Source organism: Physella acuta, unplaced genomic scaffold (assembly GCF_028476545.2).
Source record: "Physella acuta isolate Inbredline_101_S28 unplaced genomic scaffold, ASM2847654v3 ptg000635l, whole genome shotgun sequence".
Lineage (NCBI taxonomy): Eukaryota > Metazoa > Mollusca > Gastropoda > Physidae > Physella > Physella acuta.
In genome coordinates, this window is record NW_026732154.1 from 178,154 (window position 1) to 198,149 (window position 19,996).

The window sequence follows — 19,996 nt, forward strand, 5'->3', positions numbered from 1 at the left end:
GATGTACCTTAAATCAGATTTAGATAAACAATTGTTCACTAATGAATATTAAATAGTTTTTTTTTTTACCAGAGACTTCCGCCTTAATTATTATTTTTAATCATTAAAAATTAGGAGCAATACTTACGGCCCAAGCCCAACTGGATACTGCGAAAAATTACCTTGGTAAAGGCAAGATATTATCTGCAAAGGCTTCGAATGAACCTTTATGTATGACAGCATAGCAACGTAAATAAAAAACACAATGAAAAAAAAATATTGTTTACATTTTATTTACGAAGCTGTAGATGTCGATGAAAGTCACACAATTTGTTTTTGATAAACTCTGATTTCACAGCTGGTTTAATGCTACTAACGTTATACTAGTTTACTAAACGTTTATTTTAGTTAAGATATAATAGATTTATCTAGGAAAACTCCAAAACTAATGACGGTGTAAAGAAAAAAAAGGAAAATCTTTTTAAAAACACTGACAACCATACGAAGTTAGCTTGTGTTGGACAACGAAAAGTAAAGTATGAATTATAGAAGCCACAAAGTAAACAAATGTTTCCTGAAAAGGAAAAACTTGTAAGCGAAGTCAGATTTTTACGAAAGTTTAGAGGATGGGTGTTAATAGAAAAAATTGAGGTGTGGTTAGAAAAATGTTGTAATAATAGTATTGGGGAATTATGATGCTGTGGCTGTAGTATTTCAGGTTTAGTAACGATGAAGATGTAGCAGATGGCTGAGTAGGTAGCAAACATATACTGGCATGTTGTTAGCTCCGATGATTTTGTGTATACATTGTTAACAATTGGAATAAAATGGTCATTAGTAGATGTAAGGGGGAGGGTGAATTATGAATAGACATTCTACCGCCAGTTGTGAGGGTGGGGAAAAGCAACACCACCAAATGTGATGGTGGGGTAATTCGATGAAGAGAAGATCCAACACACAGTCCAAGTCAAAATATAATGTTCTTTATTAAAATTGACACAATCAAATTCCTAGCTAATCTGTTCTATATTGTACTACTTGTTCTAACAACGCACTCCCAAGACGAATCATAACACACTACATTCTGTACAACTCTGTACCTAACTTTACATTTCCCTGACTGTTCCTTACTTCGACCTATATTCCACTACGCTGATCTAACTTCTGACCCACGCTTCAGTGGTCAGCTGACCTTCTTACGTGACCGGTCAGCTCCAGGATTTCATTTGGTCTGTTTAGCTAACTAAGCTATAGCCGGTTTCTACCATCTACTCTGAACCAGCGTCATTACTGTAGGGCATGTATCTTAGAATCGACCTGTAGAACGGGAACAGTACGTTTCCTATAATGGACACTTGCCTGAATGCAGCAAACGCAAGAATGAACATCTGCCAGTATGCCAGAAGTACACAACGTGACACTTGCCCGGAGGTCGTTTGCGTGGAGAAACGCTAATATTATATATTACCAGACAGAAAGTGTTATTAAATTTGAATTTGACATTTTAACAATAACATAATTCTAAACTAAAAAGCGACCCAACAAGTGTGACACTTAAAATAGTTGCTCGTTATTATATTTTAAAATGAAAGTATTTAGTTTAGTAGTTTTTGTAATTAATTATTATTTAACTATTTTTTTTTCTTTTATTAATTTATTACTTTCATTATTTTATTTTTATTTTTAAAAATCTTAATCCCTAGAAATTTTGTCGTGCTTTGTCTTGGTCGAAACGATTGTACATGGAGAGAGGGGGGGGGGGGGGGAGGACAAGACAATCGGCGCTTTAAATTGCACATGTCTGAGTCTAAAAATGTTAAAAAAAAGATTTTGAAAATTGCAATGGTAAAAGTGACATATGTAGTAAATCATGCAATGCTGCAAGATTTCGGGTGTATATGGATAGATAATAATAACTACAATTTACACCTACATCGCAGACAATAAATTCAGACACTACCCAACCCTGTTTGTGGTAAACTAGTCCACAATGTAGACAGCATACATTTCAATAAATATTGTCGTAGACTTAAAACCTAGACAGTGCATCTAGGGTGAATCTATTCGAATGTCTCACAATTAGGGTCGGCGTGGTCGAGTTGGTAAAGCTCATGGTTGCTAAACCGAAAAGTCTCGAGTTCGAACCCTCGGGCAGATGAGGCTCATTAGCTGGGGACAGCCACTCTTTTAGGAGAGACAACTCCAAAATTAAACAACTGCTGCAAAAAGCTCATGGTTGATAAATTCGAACAGTCTCGAGTTCAACCCCACTGGCAGATAAATCTCGATCTCCTTCAACACTAATAATTAAGAACGAAGAAGAAGAAGAAGTCTCATAATTAGACGACAAACATATTTTAACATCAGTTTACATCTTGACCGTAGACTTATTTCCTCCAGTGGATTTCAGACATTTATCTTCTTTGTAACAACACTTGGTGGTACCATTTCTTCTGACACCATTGTAGCAGTGGTTTTTGGTTGGTAATCGTAAACACACATACACTTACACACAGCACACAAAAACACTATTTAGTGGGTCCGTTGTTTAACCGTTACAGCAAGTGTTTCTTGTTGAAATTGTATTATAAATGTGTTGAAGTAGAAACAATGACTGAGATCTCCACAAATGCCCAAATAATAATATAGTATATGGTTAATCCACAGATGAACTGACGTAATAACTGCTTACATTCTGGTATAGATTCATATATTACGTTAACAATGGCTGCAGGACATTACCCCATGGATATTTTCCCCGGACGTTTCCCTCCCCCAGAGCTATTACCCCCCTGTCAATAACCCCCCTGGGGAATTACCCCCCCCCCCCCCATCCACCAAGATAGAATCCTGATTTTAACTCCAACTCTATACCTATATATTATCTTAACCTTAAGACAAATAAGAAAAACCTAAGAATTCAACTCACCTTATAATTAACCAAAAACCAAACCCAACTCTATACATTTATTTAAGCATAACACAGATCGTACCCCTAACCCTAACCGTAACCCAAGCACTAACCCTAGGCCTAGACCTAGTCGTAACCCCGACCCTAGCCCTAGTCGTAACCCCGACCCTAGTCCTAGCCCTAACCCTAGCCTAACCCTTGCGCTAATCCTAGACCTACACCTAGCCCAAACTCAAATTTAGCTCTAACCCGATCTAAACCTTGAACCATGACTGGGAGTAATGTCCTACTGGGCGGGGGGGGGGGGGGGGGGGGTGGTGAATAGACAAGGGTTAAGGACGGGGAAACGTCCGGGGGATAATCAGTGTTTCTTCCAGACTTTTCTCCGGGGGGGCACTTGAAATCTTGGGGGGGGGGAGGGGGGGGGGTGGTAAACTTTCTTCGGGGGGGCGGACACTGTTAAAAGTATATATTTTCTATATAAATGATATAAATTTCATTTCATTCGGGGGGGGGGGGGGGGGCGGTAAAAATTTTTCGGGGGGGGCTTTGCCCCCCCGAAGAGTTGCTTGGAAGAAACTCTGAACCCCTGGGGTTCGGTAAAACCGAGGTTAAGAACCACTGGATTAGATTGAAATGCCATAAAGTCATTGGCTATGGTTCTCACGCTGCCACAGTAGTCATGTTCCCCAGGGTTTTATTGGCTTGTCAAGTTATTTAGGTTGTCATGTTCCCCAGGGTTGTCATGTTGGCCAGAGTTGTCATGTTTCCAAGGGTTGTCATGTTCCCCAGGTTTGGCATGTTGGTTTGTCATACTGCTACTCTAGCTATGGTCCCTCAGGGTTGTCATGTTCCCAATGATCGACATGTTGGCTTGTCATGCTGCTAGGGTTGTCATGTTGGTTTACAGCTAGGGTTGCATTATTTGCTAGGATTGTCATATTAGCATGTTGTGAAGCTGCCAAGGTTTTCAATGTTCCAAAGTTGTCATTTGCAAAGTTTTTCATACGGCATAGTATTGCCATAATGGCTGGGCTTGCCAAGGGTTTCCATTCTGGCTTGGTGTGTCAAGTTGCTAGATTTGTTAATAAATTGGCTAGGCTTGTCATGCTACTAGCTTTGTCATATTGGTTTTATCATGATGCTAGGGTTTGTCATCTTGGCAAAGGTTGTAATGCTGCTGAAGCTCTCATTGTTTCTAGGGTTTGTCATACTAGCAAGGTTGGTTATCTGGCTAGGATTCTCATGATGGTTAGAGTTGCATACTGGCTAGTGTTGTCCTGTTGCCTAAGGTTGTCACCTTGGTTGTCATATTACCTAGGGTTGTCATGTTGAAGATTGTCAAGTATACCAGAGTTATCATGTTCTCACCTTTGATACCTATTTTTATTTTACAACCTTTAGCAAAGATTTTTTTTTCATTACAACCTGCATCCTTATTAATTATTATCTTTGATATATTTTATTCCTCTCTTGATACTCTGACTTTTAAGCTAAATAGGCAACCAATAGACTCCTATACATACGCACTATATTATTTTTACATTTTAAAATTCCTTATTTAACAACTAAGTCCCTTCTGTCAAATAAAGAAGTTCTGGGTTTGATTTAAAATTGTGGGTTAGGATTAATGGTTTGTGTAAAGTGTAGGAGGATAATTTTATTTTTCTATGTGAAAGTTTTAATTATATAAAATCATGAACTTAATTTATAATTAGATACTAAAAGTGTAATGTATAATTAGCAATTAAAAGTGTGATCAAAACATGTACAAACGGATGTATATTTAGCGTGTAAAAAGCTGCAAGACAAAATATCCAAATATGCATTAAATATTATTGAAACAATTAGATGAGCGAAATATTAGATATTATGATAGGGACCATTAGTTTTATTGTCTCTAATAGAAATCCTAGCATAGTTTTTGTATTCTGTTAGTTATTATAATATTATGAAGCTAAACAAATCAAATTTAAATGTAACTAGTTTCAAAGAATTATTCTAAAAATGCTTACATCTAAAAATAAACTTAAAAGTAAACATTGACCTTTGAATTACTAAGCAATAATGCTCAAAGCATGTAAACTTTTACAATGTGATTTTGTCTGTTGCAGTATATAACTATAAGCAAAGTTATGTGTTCTCCCCTTGTAAAGTGAATAAATAAAGTTCCCCTTATGACCTATGTCTCACAGGACAGGTGAAGAAAAGTTCACTAGTTTCAGTTGCCTCATCATATAAAGGGATAGAGTGGTCAGTATTGTACCCCGCCTCATTAGACTATGCCATAGAGTGGCAAATTATTGATCATTATATAATAAAAAATTGTATAGTATATAGCCAAAAATTGCCTTGAGGAATGCTATATATCAAGAAACCTCCAAGTACTAGAGTGGTAGGATTGTATGTGCAGCCTACATCTGTTGCAGTTTTCACTGGGATTTAAATCAATAGTTAGACAATTGATAACCATTGTCCTCATGGTGAGAGATGGATTTAACCTGTTAATTAAGAACTGGAGTAAAGGATTTTTACACTGTTTTTGATCCTTTCAACTTTCAGCTCATTTATTTTGCATCATATTTTTATAATAGCACTAGGAAAAAATGAAACTGTTGTGCAATAGTAATAAATGTGAGAAAGTATTGGCAATGAATTTTTTTTTAATCACAATGCCTTGGTAGATTCAAACTAAAAAAAAATTGACACCTAACATTGACATACTGTTTGACATATAAAGGTCCACATATCTCAAATAGCTTAAGGCCCTAGTAACCCTAAATCTGTCCTGTATATACCCTTTTACTTGCATTCAATATTGTGTTACCCTGATGACTTTTACAACCCCGTTCAATTTAACTAAAACTTTTAATAATAGTTACCAGAATGTACTTAACACCTACATACTAAGAGGTCATCCATAAATGACGTCACACTCGTAGAGGGGAGGGGGTCCGTAATTTTGTTGTGATGAAGGGGAGGGGGTTCAGATGTTTCGACGTCACATTTTTGCATTATAAAAAAGCAATGTTAGAAAACTAATTTTAGACTTTATTTCGCGTTTTAGATAACTGTTTTAATAAATTGTAATAGTTTAGACAAGATTTTAGAAAAATATCGATGTTTTAAAAAAATTCAACTGCAATTTTGAGGGGGGGGGGGGGGTTGTAGGTTGAGGTGTGACGTCATTTTAGGGAGGGGTCTGGCTTTTTGTGACGACGTGTGACGGAGGGGAGGGAGGTAAAAATTGTCAAAAAAAGCGTGACGTCATTTATGGATGACCTCTAACTCAGCTACACAAAATAAACAAAGAAAAAAGTTTAAAAATTTAAATGCTAACAGTAAAAGTCAAACAAATAAAAAATTAAACTTGGAACAATGAAATTAGTGATGGAAGTGATGCTTATGCCCCCAAAAGATAATTTCAGTTGTGGGTTCTCTTTGCTAGTTGGAGAAATGTGAAAGAGCAGAAAAACTTGTACCTTATTTACCACACTTGTTTTTCTTCTGTATGAATTCTAAGGTGTCTTGTGACATGGCTAAGTTCCCTAAACAATTTGCCACAATTGTCACACTTGTAAGGTTTTTCACTAGTATGAGTTTTATGGTGTCTCTGTAAACTGTAAGCCCGAGAGAAACATCTACCACAATTGTCACACTTGTAAGGTTTTTCTCCTGTATGAGTTCTGATGTGATTTCTTAAAGTGCGCCGTCGTCCAAAACGAGAACCACATATGTCACACCTGTATGGCTTTTCTTGTTTATGAGAATTATGGTGTTTCAGTAAAGTGGAAACTTCTAAGAAACATTTACCACATTCGTCACACTTATTAATATTTTTTCCTGTGTGAATTTTATGGTGGTTCCTTAAACCTGAGATATGTCTGAAACATTTACCACAAGTGACACACTTGTAAGGCTTTTCTCCTGTATGAATTATATGATGCTTCTTTAAACTTGCAAGCTGTGTGAAACATTTTCCACATGTGCCACATTTGAAAGGTTTTTCTCCAGTATGATATCTATGGTGCCTCTTTAAATTTGAGAATTGTGTGAAGCATTTACCACATGTGTCACACTTGTAAGGCTTTTCTCCTGTATGAATTATATGATGCTTCTTTAAACTTGCAAGCTGTGTAAAACATTTTCCACAAGTGATACACTTGTAAAGCTTTTCTCCTGTGTGAATTACATTGTGGTTCTTTAAATCAGAATTAGATGTGAAACATTTATCACAAGTGTTACACTTGTAAGGCTTTTCTCCTGTGTGAATTACATTGTGGTTGTTTAAACCAGAGAAAGATGTGAAACATTTCCCACAAGTGACACACTTGTAAGGCTTTTCTCCTGTACGAATTCTACTGTGTGCCTTTAAAATGGACAAAAATGCAAAACATTTACCACACTTGTCACATATGTAAGGTTTATCTCCTGAATGAATTTTACAGTGGTTCTTTAAATAGGTCAGGCTCACAAAACATTTACCACATTTTTCACACATGAAAGGCTTTTCACCAGTATGGATTGCTTGGTGTTTCTGTAAAGTTTTTGTTTGTTTGAAACATTTACCACATTTATCACACTTGAAAGGCTTTTCACATTTATAGATTCCACAGTGTTTCTGAAACATTTGTCACACTTATGAGGTTTAGTATGAATTGCAGAGTGGATCTGTAGAGTGCTCTTCAATGCAAAAGATTTACCACATTTGTCGCACCTGTAATGTAATTCACCTGTGTGAAATCTAAGGTGGCTTTTTAAACAATGATTTGTTGTGAAACATGTTCCACATTTGTCACACTTGGAAGACTTTGCATAGTTTTGATTTTTAAGGTGTCCTTTAAGTGAGTAATCTGTGAAAACATTTTATCACAGTTGTCACATTTGTAAGGCTTATCATCTGAATGTATTTTAACGTGCTTCTTTAGGTAGTCGCGATCCTTAAACCATTTACCACATCTGTCACAATTGTAAGGCTTTTCTTCTGTGTGAATTGTAACATGTTTCGTTAAATCCCAAAATGCTGTAAAACATTTACCACATGTATCACACTTGTAAGGTTTTATTTCAGTATGGATTTTAAAGTGTTTCTTTAAGCGTGATGATACTGTAAAATATTTATTGCATTTGACACACTTGAAAGGCTTTTCTCCTGTATGAACTCTATGATGTATCAGTAAACTGTTAGATTCTGTGAAACATTTACCACATGTGCCACATTTGTAAGGTTTTTCTAAGATGACACTTTAAATTTGAGAATTGTGTGAAGCATTTACCACATGTGTGACACTAGTGAGGCTTTTCTCCTGAATGAATTAGAAGGTGTATCTGTAAACATGAAAACTGCAAAAAACAGTTGCCACATGTTTCACAAGTATAAGGCTTTAATCCTGTATGAGTTTTAAGGTGTTTTTTTATTTGGAAAAGCTTATTATACTATTTACCACATATGACACACTTGTAACTGTAAGGCTTATTTTGGGAACCATTTTTTAATTGGCCTATTTTTGTCTCACACTCAAGAGGCTTTTTCACAGTGTGATTTCTAAGGTGTTTCTTCAATTGACTAAGCTTTGTAAAACATTTATTACATCTGTCACACTTGTAAGCCTTTTTTTTTCATAAAAATTGTAAGATGTTGATGATAACTAGATGGCTGGAAAGAATGTTCACTATTCTTAGAAGCACGACCTAGACTCCAATTGGCTATTTCTTCTCCTCCATGTTTGAATTTTAAATGTGCCTTCAAAAAGGAAACATTTGAAAATGCCACTCTGCAATATTGACATGGATAGAGATCTGTAAAATAATATTATTAAATTGAAATTTGTTTATGTTTAAGTTTATAGTAAGTTTGATATATAATACTGTGATGCTAGTATTCATCTTTCATTGTATTTGAAATAAATGTCTTTTATTGCATGAAGTGTTTATCATGCTTTTAGTGACTACTTCAAACATTGGACACACTAATGACTGATATAGTGACAACAGTGATGACTGATAAATTGGAGATAGTGATGACTGAATAAAATATTCAACACAGTGATGATTTATTGATACAGTGGACACTGTTTTGGCTGATATAGTGGACACAGTAAGGACATCAGACATGACAAGTGAACTACATAAAAACTACAATTAAGACCAAAAAATCTTATCATGGAGATAAGATGAGGTTGTTGTTTGTCTATTTTTTAAAGCTGTTGCATTAATATTGATGGCTGCAAGCAATGAGCAAATTCTAAGATGCCCCTGATTAGCTTATAACAAAAAACATTTAGTGTTTGCAATGCACTTTCCATCTACAGTATTTTTTTTCATTTTGCTGGGAACAAAGTAGCGGAAGATCATGTAGGCCCCTACATTTTTTAAACTTTGGCAACTGATAGAAAATCAAGTGCCCTGACATAATAAATTAATTTCAAGCATTCATTTCTCTGACCCTGAAAAACAAATGAGTGAAAATAATATTTTGACTAAGACAACAGAAAATACTAAGCCCGCCATGTATTTGAATGCTGAACAGACAAACATGCTACAACAACACTCCTTAAAATTAACCCATCATATCACCCAAAGCATTATAGCCATTTAAAAACAAACAAGATTTTTTTTTTAAAAATCATTTCCATGGCTACTGATCAATTCTGTTAATTAAACTTAGAACCAAATTAAATATATATATATAAATGTAGTTTTTAATTGTTTTAGTCATCTTAAACAAAAATAAAGCTAAAAATCTTATGCCACACCCTAGATAAGATGTAGGTGCTGGGTGAATTTGCACAGTGTAAAGCGAAAGGGTATGCATCATACACAGTCATTAATCACCTTAGACTTAACTCCACCAGCATTGCTCTCCATTTTGATTAAACTGTTCTTGTTTACAACACCAACCCTCTGTAAATAAATACACAAGTCTCTGGCATAGTTGTCACCAAATTACACCTGAAAATATCAGAATACTGTTTTATACTAGATCTAGATCTAGTGTACTGAAAAATTGCTGTTATCATATCATTTAAATGATGGCTTTGTATTTCAAAAGTCTGTCTAGTTAGTTTGCACGTGTATGTTGAGTAACACACAATTTGTAAGTGTATTGTAGATAACTAAATAATAAACCAAAATCAATGGCTTAATATTAGCTTGAATTTATTTTGAAATTTAAAAATTCCCACCATCTCAGCAAAGAGCCGGACTGCTAATATATTATATAGGTAATCTATCGCTTTAGGTACGTAAAATCGCCAGCAGCTATTAGTGTACGAAAATGTTACCTCATTGTCAAGGCTTTAAAAGAAGTAGATTTTATATTGTAATATTTTTGTGTCAAATATTATAGATAAATGAATATTAAACCTAAATCAATGGCTAAATATATCAATATAGGCCAGAAATTAACTTTAAACAGCAGTGTTTGCGAGCAAGATTTGCATAATAAACAGCGGCCATCTGTAAGTTAGAATGGATTCCCATGGATCTCTAAGCCTAACTATAATTTTACAAAAAAATTTTTTTTTTAAGATGGCTGCTAAATTTAAAGTAAATGAGCTTGATTTCATCTGATGAAAACATTGATAGTCTTTGTTACTGAAAAGTTTTAATACGATTGTTTAAAAACAGGTACAATGTAACAATAATGAAACTTTGAAACATGTTTGTAACTTTCAAAACATAAATATTATAGATCTAAATCCTCCTAATAATGTAAAATAATAACTAAAATTTAATACGTCACCTTTTTTTACATCACTAGCCTCAGCCGATTTTATGTACCTAAACTAGATCTAGATCTAAATCTAGACTATCTATAGAATATACTAATATAGATTATCTAGATCTAGATTATACTAGATCTAGATCTAGATCTAGATACGCGATCAACAAAGGTCAAAGGATAATAATTGATAATGATAATGACTTCAGCTGCGGAGATCATTAATTAATATTAGATCTAGATCTAATTATTATAGCTCTAGATCTTATGGTTTAAATATTTTGAACGTTGTAAGTTGTAGAAACGCCACAACTTGCCTGATTATGTACCTGCTACGTTTAGAATTTAGGCCTAGATCGCTACTCGGAACAATGGCAAACGTGAGATCCATGACCGAATCCGTAAAACAAGCTATCGATAGATATTAATAGATAATGTTTAATTTGTTCAGGATATTCAATGCTTTTAATTATAATTAGCTGTCTGTTTTTATTTTCATCAATAAAAATATTTTAAAAACTTTATAATATAGACGAGATCTTCAAACGTTTCACAATGAATTAAAATTAACTTGGTTATTAAGTAATCGATACTTATTGTACACTCGAAAATTGCACTGCCGCTTTCCTTTACTTTAAAGGGATGTAACTATTATTGAATACTAGTTGCAGATACCCGGCGCCTTCTGGGTTTTGTGAATATATACCAACCTTTTTAAGGGGGAAGGCTCCGGTAAAAAAAAAAAAAACTTTTTTAATACTTGTTAGAAAACAATTATTTCTTTACAGCTTTATTAAGATAAAACCGCATATGCATTTCCACTAAAAAAATTGGTAGAAAAATCTTGGTAACTATGACAACGGCGGCCATCTTGAAAAATTAACCCCTTCGTAGGTTTTCCACCATTCAAAAAATATTACATTTTAAGCACAATCAGTGTTTCTTCCAGACTTTTTTCTCCGGGGGGGGCACTTGAAATCTTCGGGGGGGGGGGGGGGGGGCGGTAAACTTTCTTCGGGATGGGGGGGCGGACACTGTTAAAAGTATATATTTTCTATATAAATTATAGAAATTTCATTTCGTTCGGGGGGGGGGGGCGGTAAAAAATTTTCGGGGGGGCTTTGCCCCCCCGAAGAGATGCCTGGAAGAAACTCTGAGCACAATAAACAATCAATCCATAATCGTCTTCCATATTTTGGGGTACTCAGCTAAAAGTTTTAAGTGCATATCTTTAAACTAATTTTTTATGAATTTTCAAAATTTGTGTCCGTTTAAAACACTAGTTTTAATGCCCCAAAATTCCCCAAAGTTAAGTGTTCAAAGAAGGGCTGGTGGGTTTTTATAAGTTTTTGCAAAAGGTCCTGCTACCTTAGTGTAACTATTCTATCAGCATTAAAAATATATTTCAGAGTGTTTAACTATACTGCAAAAACTTGATTTTGATATTCTTTGTGGTAAAGAAGTAACAAAAATGTTTAATCGTAGCCTATTTGAAATTTTAAAAAAGCATTAATTAAAATATAAAGATTATATAAATCATAATGAAATAGCGGATACTCGTATACGCTTTTTAAAAGATACGGATGCGCAGTTGAGAGAAATGGATATATTTTCGATGGTACTCCATTTTCGTGTGTTTACAAACATAGCGAACAACTCTTACCCAGGGGCGTAGGGAGGGGGGGGGGGGTGGAAGTGGACCGCACCAGGTGACACCATTTAGGGGGGTGACACCAAGGCAAAAAATAGCAAAATATATAGAGAAAAACTTGAGAGGGGTGGTGCAAATCGAACGTTTGAGGGGCGGGGTGCAAATCGAAAACTTGAGGGTGGAGGGTGGAGGGTGCAAATCGAAAGTGTTTGAAAGTTTGTCCTCGGGAAGGGTCGCTAAGCCTCTGGGGGGGGGGTGACACCATTAAGTGCCGCACCTGACGACACCCGACCTCGCTACGCCACTGCTCTTACCCTTACCCTATCCTTAACACTAACACTAATTATAACCATAACCATAACCATAACCATAACCATAACCATAACCGTAACCGTAACCGTAACCATAACCATAACCAAAACCATAACCATAACCACAACCGGAACCGGAACCGTAACCGTAACCGTAACCGTAACCGTAACCGTACCCGTAACCGTAACCGTAACCGTAACCGTAACCGTAACCGTAACCGTAACCGTAACCGTAACCGTAACCGTAACCGTAAACCTAACCCTAACCCTAACCCTAATCCTAATCCTAATCCTAATCTTAACCCCAATCCTAACCTAACACTTACCCTAACCCTAACTCTAACCCTAACCCTGGTCCTAATCCTGACTCAACTCTTAAGGTCACTGCGCATGCGCTGAACTATCTTTTGCCGATTAAATGGAGACGCTTGTGCGTAGAAAAATAATTATGAACCCTCATTTGAGATTACAAATATTACCTAACATTTAAAAAAATATATATATGTTGCATAATCCTGCTCAAATAACGTAAATAAAATGGGGTTTATCTTAAACATTATACATTCCTCCTCCATTCATTTTTTCTAATTTTATGGAATCAACGGTTTATAGAGCAAACTAGTTATATAACGTGCTTTAAATTTTTCAGCGCTAACATTAACCAAAGACTAGCGCATATACGGGAATAGAGCACGTTGATACCACACATGTCACTCTAAAACAATACACGGCTGCTAAATAATAGAGCGCTATTATGAGACAATCTATATTTAACTCGAACCAATCAATATCAATAAAAAAATCGTAGACATCAAACCTATACACTTTTGAGCGTTTTTACGAATATGAAAATTGTTATTTCATCATTTAAATGAATAACTATTAACAAAAACATCAACGAAAAGTGATTACATTGTAAGTGGTAAATGTAGATATACTAAGTTATCAAAAGCTAGGACAATAGAATAAAATATTTAAGATTGAACTTGCAAATACAAATGAGACTCCGATGTTACAATTTTTTTAAATGTATTGAACTATTAATTTGTTGTCAATGTATGTTTCACTGTATATCATTACAATGTAATAAATTCACATAATATTATGTTAGCTGATACGGTTAAGTAAACGCTATTGTGTTTCGAAGGTCGATGCGTTTCGAACTTAAAATTATTTATGAAGAAACATAAAATAAAGCTTATATAATATCACATACACTATTAATAAATGTAATGTCGGTATATTTTTAATACTATGATGTTTTAATTTAAAGCTAATCATTTATCATTCATTTACCATCTTTATAAAATTATTTATTTTAAAGTTATTTAAACATAAATGTTAGGAGATATTTATTATTCTAGTTATGATAAACATCCATCTAATCCAAGAAAAAATGTGTTGAGATGAACTGAGTATATTTTCATTTGAATAAACAAAATTAATCATTTATTGAAACAATACCTACTTAAATAGATCGAACTCATTATTTGATTGTTAGTTATGTGTACAACAGAAACACTGCAATATGGAATGTCGAAAATAAATAGAAACAATAATCAACAATGGAATTTCCGTATAAAAAAAAATAAAAAATAAAGTAAGGCACGTAACTGAATCTTTCAAACGGTTGTGATCAAATAAGTTAGCTCCCTTTCATATTATCGCGATAAAAACATATATTTTCTTCTAGTAATTAAGCTACTAATTGGAAAATTCTGCCCGGTAGCTATTTCAAAAAGTTAGATCTTAAATTGTAAAAAATACAAAGAAAAACAGAGCATAACCCCTTAAAGTAAAAAAAAATCCAATGGGATGATGATGTAGAATTCATATGTTTATTGATCTCGGCATATGAAGTGATAGTGTGGTCAGCACTAAGCCTAGCCGCCTTTACTTTCCGTTAAAAGTGAGTTAGGTATTATCATCAGAGTTGGCTGGACTCATGGGCGTTCTATTGACTTGAACCCTGATTAAAAATTGAGACTCTATGGTCAGCAGTCTAGTCTCATAGTGCCGAGCCACGCCGTTCCATACACAATATAATAAACATCATGGCATTCTTTATATAGAAAATTTGAAACTCGCCCTACTGGGGCGCCACAGTAGCTTCATGACGATATGATAAAAGAACATATAACAAAAAACCCACAAACAAATCCACAAATGCACATATTTCCTTTTATACATAGATAAATGATAACATGTGATTCTGTCTGTGTAAATGAGTGTATTACTAAGTATGTTAGGTTATTTTTAACTCAAATATTGGTGCTAAGTATCCCGGAATTCGTGTTTAAAAAAATGTCAACACAGCAAGTTCAACGATTGAGCCATGAACCTTTCATATTATTTGCTTTTATCTACCGTATTCGAAAACTATCGCAAAAATCATACTTTTGTATTTTGGAAAAGTAAGTCTTTTTTTAAAAAAAGTTATTTATTAGTCATTTGTTTCAATTATATGAAGATAATTGCCAACATTTTTTTAATATAGTTTTAAATTAACCAATTCTGTTTAAGATTTAATAAACATATATTTTATTCGGTACCCTCGAAATTTTATTTTAGATCACGCAATCATTTGACGCTTACATCCACAGGGAAAAATAAAACAACTCCCGGTTTCTTTATTCCAGGGCTATAAAACATGGAAGCTTTGATTTAATGGGTTGAACGTGAGGTAAGTTGAATGCTAAGTCGCGAATGTTGAATCGATCGCTCAAATACACTAGAAATATTCGCACAGTCTTTTTGTTGTTAGCTTGTTAAAATAAGTTGAAAAATATAAAAAAAATATAGAAACAGAAAGTCGTCTAACATTATTTACCTACCGACCTGAGTATCTGATCCCCTCCTGTGTGAAGCTGACGCCCGTAGCGTGCTGGTGGATGTTGTCTGTTGTTCGTTTAACTCAAGGATTGGGTGGCTCGTTTGGGTTAAAAATTGGGTTTAGATGATATATATGAGATATGTTTTTATGTTTACATTCTCACTGTCCTTATTATATGTCAGGTACCCATCAGTGCTGGGTAGATTCATAGGCGTCTTACTATTTCTAGAGGTGCGCTCCTACGTCGACCTTGAACTTCCCTTTACTCACACACATTAAATTCTACAAATCAATTCGAGCAGTTTAATCCATTTCTGTTTTTATACTAGCAACAACTTGAATTTTTTAGTAAACAATGAAGTCAGTACAAAATTATGACACATTAGGTATGTTAGTAAATACTAGTTTGGATAGACTTGTTACCTTTGTATGGTAATTAAAAATAGATTCCCTAGGAGACTGGTATTTGTGTCGATCAGTTTAACTTTAGCATGTTAATATATGATTTTAAAAAGTCTTATATGAACCTAATTTTGCATTAACATTAGCATGCTGTTCATATTATACGTTATACCTTAAATGATAAATTGATAATATAAATATAAAAAAATACATGTTACAACCGATAGTATATTTGCTTAGCGATCAAAATGTTTGTAAACATTCTGTATTTTGTTCTAAGTATATGAACAAATTAATTTGCAAAAAAGAAAAAAGATATTTTGTGTTACTTCTGAACGTGAAAATAATTTAGCACTACGCAATGAAAGAACCCCTACAGTGCACTGAATTTAAGTTCAATGCAAGCTTAAACATACAGTCTTGACGTTTGTCTTTATATTCAAACATCAACAATACAAGGGTATTCAATAGCCAGTGGTGGGATGAGTAAACAAGCGCTCCTTTCATTCTAAGCACCCAATAGTTCTGTGTGTACCAGAGCTTGTTAATGAGACTATTTACACATAGAGTGTCTTTGTACATGGTTGGGGCGACTAGACTGTCACCCAAATGAATGTTAAATAAGCTAGGAACAATAGAAACTGATCTTCTTGGAAACGTGATAAGAGTAGTATATTAGGTCACTTTTGGGTCGCATGGGTAAAAGACATGTCTACCCCGCATACCTCACGTACCAACGCACCAAGTCGCCCTGTCGCCCATTAAAAAACACGAACCTACCGAGACTTCGTTTCGTCTCAAAACCTGATTTAACGGTGGTTGAAAGAAAATTCCAACCCTTAAATATATTTTTGTTTTCGCTGACCCTCGCTATAAGCGAATAGTTACAACCAAAGTCCTTAATGGCTTCGCGTTAATGCTACAGCTGTCGCCTGATGGTTAAGGGCTACACTGGGTCGAGGCGAGTCGATCAATACATTCCCATTAAAAAAAACGGGCAGCGCCGAGTAAACCGGTGTAAATCGCTGATGCGTGACCAACTTTAATTAGGTGGACCATCATACTGATGGTCAGTGGGTGCGATCAATATTAACTTGGCCCTTGTACGGTGGTTGACAAGAACAAAGGATCGCGGATCGATATGTAACAGCTGTCGCTAATCGTTATCTTTAATGAATGTTCTATGTTTGTATACTTTAGCGTTGTGGTGGAGAATTTAACCTGTTTTTTTGTACACGGTCGATGTGTTGAAGAATATAAAAATTAAAATGAAACTAATTATAATGAATTTCAAACAATAAGTAAACAACAATTAAACAAAATAAACAAATATAAAAATTTAAAATTAAAAAATAATAATTTAAAAAAAAAAAAAAAATTTAAAATTTAAAAAATTAAAAAATTAAAATCAAATTACGTAACTCGTTAATAATAATTAAACTAATTATAAAATAAAATTTAAAAATTTAAAAATTTAAAAAAATTAAAATCCAATTACGTAACTACTCAATAAAAATAATTAAAAAGTAAACAAACAAAATACAAACAAATAATCAAATTACATAACTCGTTGATAAAAAATTCATTAAAATTTTAAAAACTCATTAAAACTAATTAAAAAACACATTAAAATTACGTAACTATGTCAAAAATTAATTAAAATTTAAAAAACTCATTAAAACTAATTAAAAAACTCATTAAAATTACGTAACTAGGTCACTGATTACGTAACAAGTCTCGTTAATAAAAATTAAACTAATTATATAATGAAATTAAAAATTTAAAAATTTAAACAATTAAAATAAAATTACATAACTAGTCAATAAAAATTCAAACTAATTATAAAATAAAATAAAAATAAACAAAATAAAAATAATTAAAAAGTAAACAAATAATCAAATTACGTAACTCGTTAATAAAAAATTAATTAAAATTTAAAAAACTCATTAAAACTAATTAAAAAACACATTAAAATTACGTAACTTGGTCAAAAATTAATTAAAATTTTAAAAACTCATTAAAACTAATTAAAATCTCATTAAAATTACGTAATTTTACTGAGTATTTTACTATATCTCATTGCGCCATTCTGCGCCACCTGCTCACCCACCCTCACCCAGGTGGGTGAGTATTTTACTATATGTCGGTGTACCTCACCCTCCCCCTGGAGTATTTTACTATATCTCATTGCGCCAGGCTGCGGCAGGCTGCTCACCCACTTACCCAGGTGGGTGAGTATTTTGCTATATGTCATTGCGCCAGGCTGGGTGAGTATTTTCCTATATAGCCTTAGTTCCGCATCCGCATCCGCATCCTGCTCACCCATGCGACCCAAAAGTGACCTAATATACTACTACTGATAAGCTTTAGTAAGTTATCGTTGAAACCTTAACATTTGTTTAAATTCAAACAACATTATGTGGCAACATAATCAATTTAACTGTAGTATGCACGATAATCTTACCCAGAATAACAACCACATTTCATATAAACGTCGATGACTATAAAAAACTGGTCTGTTTTCACATGCTGCTATTTGCTTTTGCTATCGATTAAAATGCCCCTTTGGGATAAATATAAATTGATGGATAGAGCTGGTATTTTACCTTTAATTTCAGCATTAAATAACGCGATGTGATCAAAGCGAAAGCAACAAAAGCATATATTTACCTTAGAGATGGGTATAAACAAATTTGATATCTTTCTACGGATTTTTTTGATTACACTGATAAGCCCATTTTTTAAAAATGATTGGCACTTACAAGTGTGTTGCGTCTATAAACATTTAATTTTTAAACGGTTCAAATCAGCATTTCACATGTTCCCAAACATTTTCATGTTACGAACGCTTTTGATGGAAACCATGTGACCCGCGACCCCAAAAACGAAAAAAAAAAATGTTAGTTAAAACACACAAACACAATTAGATTTTATAGTCCCTGTATATTAAGTATAATTTATTAATGTGATGGAGAAAATTGGATGCTATATCTAGCCTAAAAATTGGCGGTCGAGTGTTTGTTAAAGTCATATCATCGCGACCATAGAAAAACCCTTCACCACTACCAACTGAGTAGCGACCCGTACATTCGGAACTGGTTCTGTAAGGACTAACTATTTTTCTGTTACCTTCCATCATAATTTAGACGGCATACAACAAGTGAAACAGTGTATCACGTTTATATTTACTACAAGCTTTGCAACTAGTCTATTACAAAAAGCACGTTTTATAAAAACGGGAATGACAATTCAATATTGTTAAGTGACGTCAACCATGATACCACTTTTTCTTAACCTTGTCACGTGAGGTGTCCTTTCTTTGGCATCGAAAATTAATCATACATCAATAACAATTGAGACAAGCAGTAATTGTGATCAAATTTATTGACTCAATGCTGTTTACGTAGTCAATATTTAGATATAATTTTTGCTATGTCATTCTTGGGGACACACGTGATCAGGTTATAATTTATTGACAGCCTGGTTCATTTTTGTGTTCCATGGCCTTATTCTCTCTAGTGGCTCTGTGGCATGGCTCTGTACCGTGGCTCTGTGCCGTGGCTCTACTCTGTCCCGTGGCTCTACTCTGTCCCGTGGCTCTACTCTGTCCTGTGGCTCTACTCTGTCCCGTGGCTCTACTCTGTCCCGTGGCTCTACTCTGTCCCGTGGCTCTACTCTGTCCCGTGGCTCTACTCTGTCCCATGGCTCTACTCTGTCCCGTGGCTCTGTCCCATGGCTCTACTCTGTCCCGTGGCTCTACTCTGTCCCGTGGCTCTACTCTGTCCCGTGGCTCTACTCTGTCCCGTGGCTCTACTCTGTCCCACGGCTCTACTCTGTCCCATGGCTCTACTTTGTCCCGTGGCTCTGTCCCGTGGCTCTACTCTGTCCCGTGGCTCTACTCTGTCCCGTGGCTCTGTCCCGTGGCTTTACTCTGTCCCGTGGCTCTACTCTGTCCCGTGGCTCTACTCTGTCCCGTGGCTCTACTCTGTCCCGTGGCTCTACTCTGTCCCGTGGCTCTACTCTGTCCCGTGGCTGTACTCTGTCCCGTGGCTCTGTCCCGTGGCTCTACTCTGTCCCGTGGCTCTACTCTGTCCCGTGGCTCTACTCTGTCCCGTGGCTCTACTCTGTTCTGTGGATCTACTCTGTCCTGTGGCTCTACTCTGTCCCGTGGCTCTACTCTGTCCCG

At 34.9% G+C, this 19,996-nt stretch overlaps 1 protein-coding gene across 1 annotated transcript; it reads right to left on the minus strand.

Annotated features, from left to right (window-relative positions):
- Positions 1–1,847: 1,847 nt before the first annotated feature.
- LOC131948273 (gastrula zinc finger protein XlCGF26.1-like) lies at positions 1,848–9,757 on the minus strand. The gene is made up of 7 exons (XM_059309808.1): positions 9,725–9,757; positions 8,850–9,025; positions 7,690–8,134; positions 6,382–7,511; positions 5,309–5,391; positions 3,164–3,188; positions 1,848–1,884 (listed from the first exon to the last, which is right to left on the minus strand). The coding sequence occupies exons 1-7, from the start codon at positions 9,755–9,757 to the stop codon at positions 1,848–1,850; spliced, it is 1,929 nt and encodes a 642-aa protein (XP_059165791.1).
- Positions 9,758–19,996: the final 10,239 nt, after the last annotated feature.

Coding starts and splice junctions, on each gene's coding strand:
- LOC131948273 (XM_059309808.1), bottom strand. CDS start 9,757: ATGGAGAGCAATGCTGGTGGAGTTAAGTCTAAG. Junction 7,512..7,689: donor CTATGCAAAGTCTTCCAAGT/GTGACAAATGTG, acceptor CAAATGTTTCAG/AAACACTGTGGAATCTATAA. Junction 5,392..6,381: donor ACAGAAGAAAAACAAGTGTG/GTAAATAAGGTA, acceptor CTTAATTAACAG/GTTAAATCCATCTCTCACCA.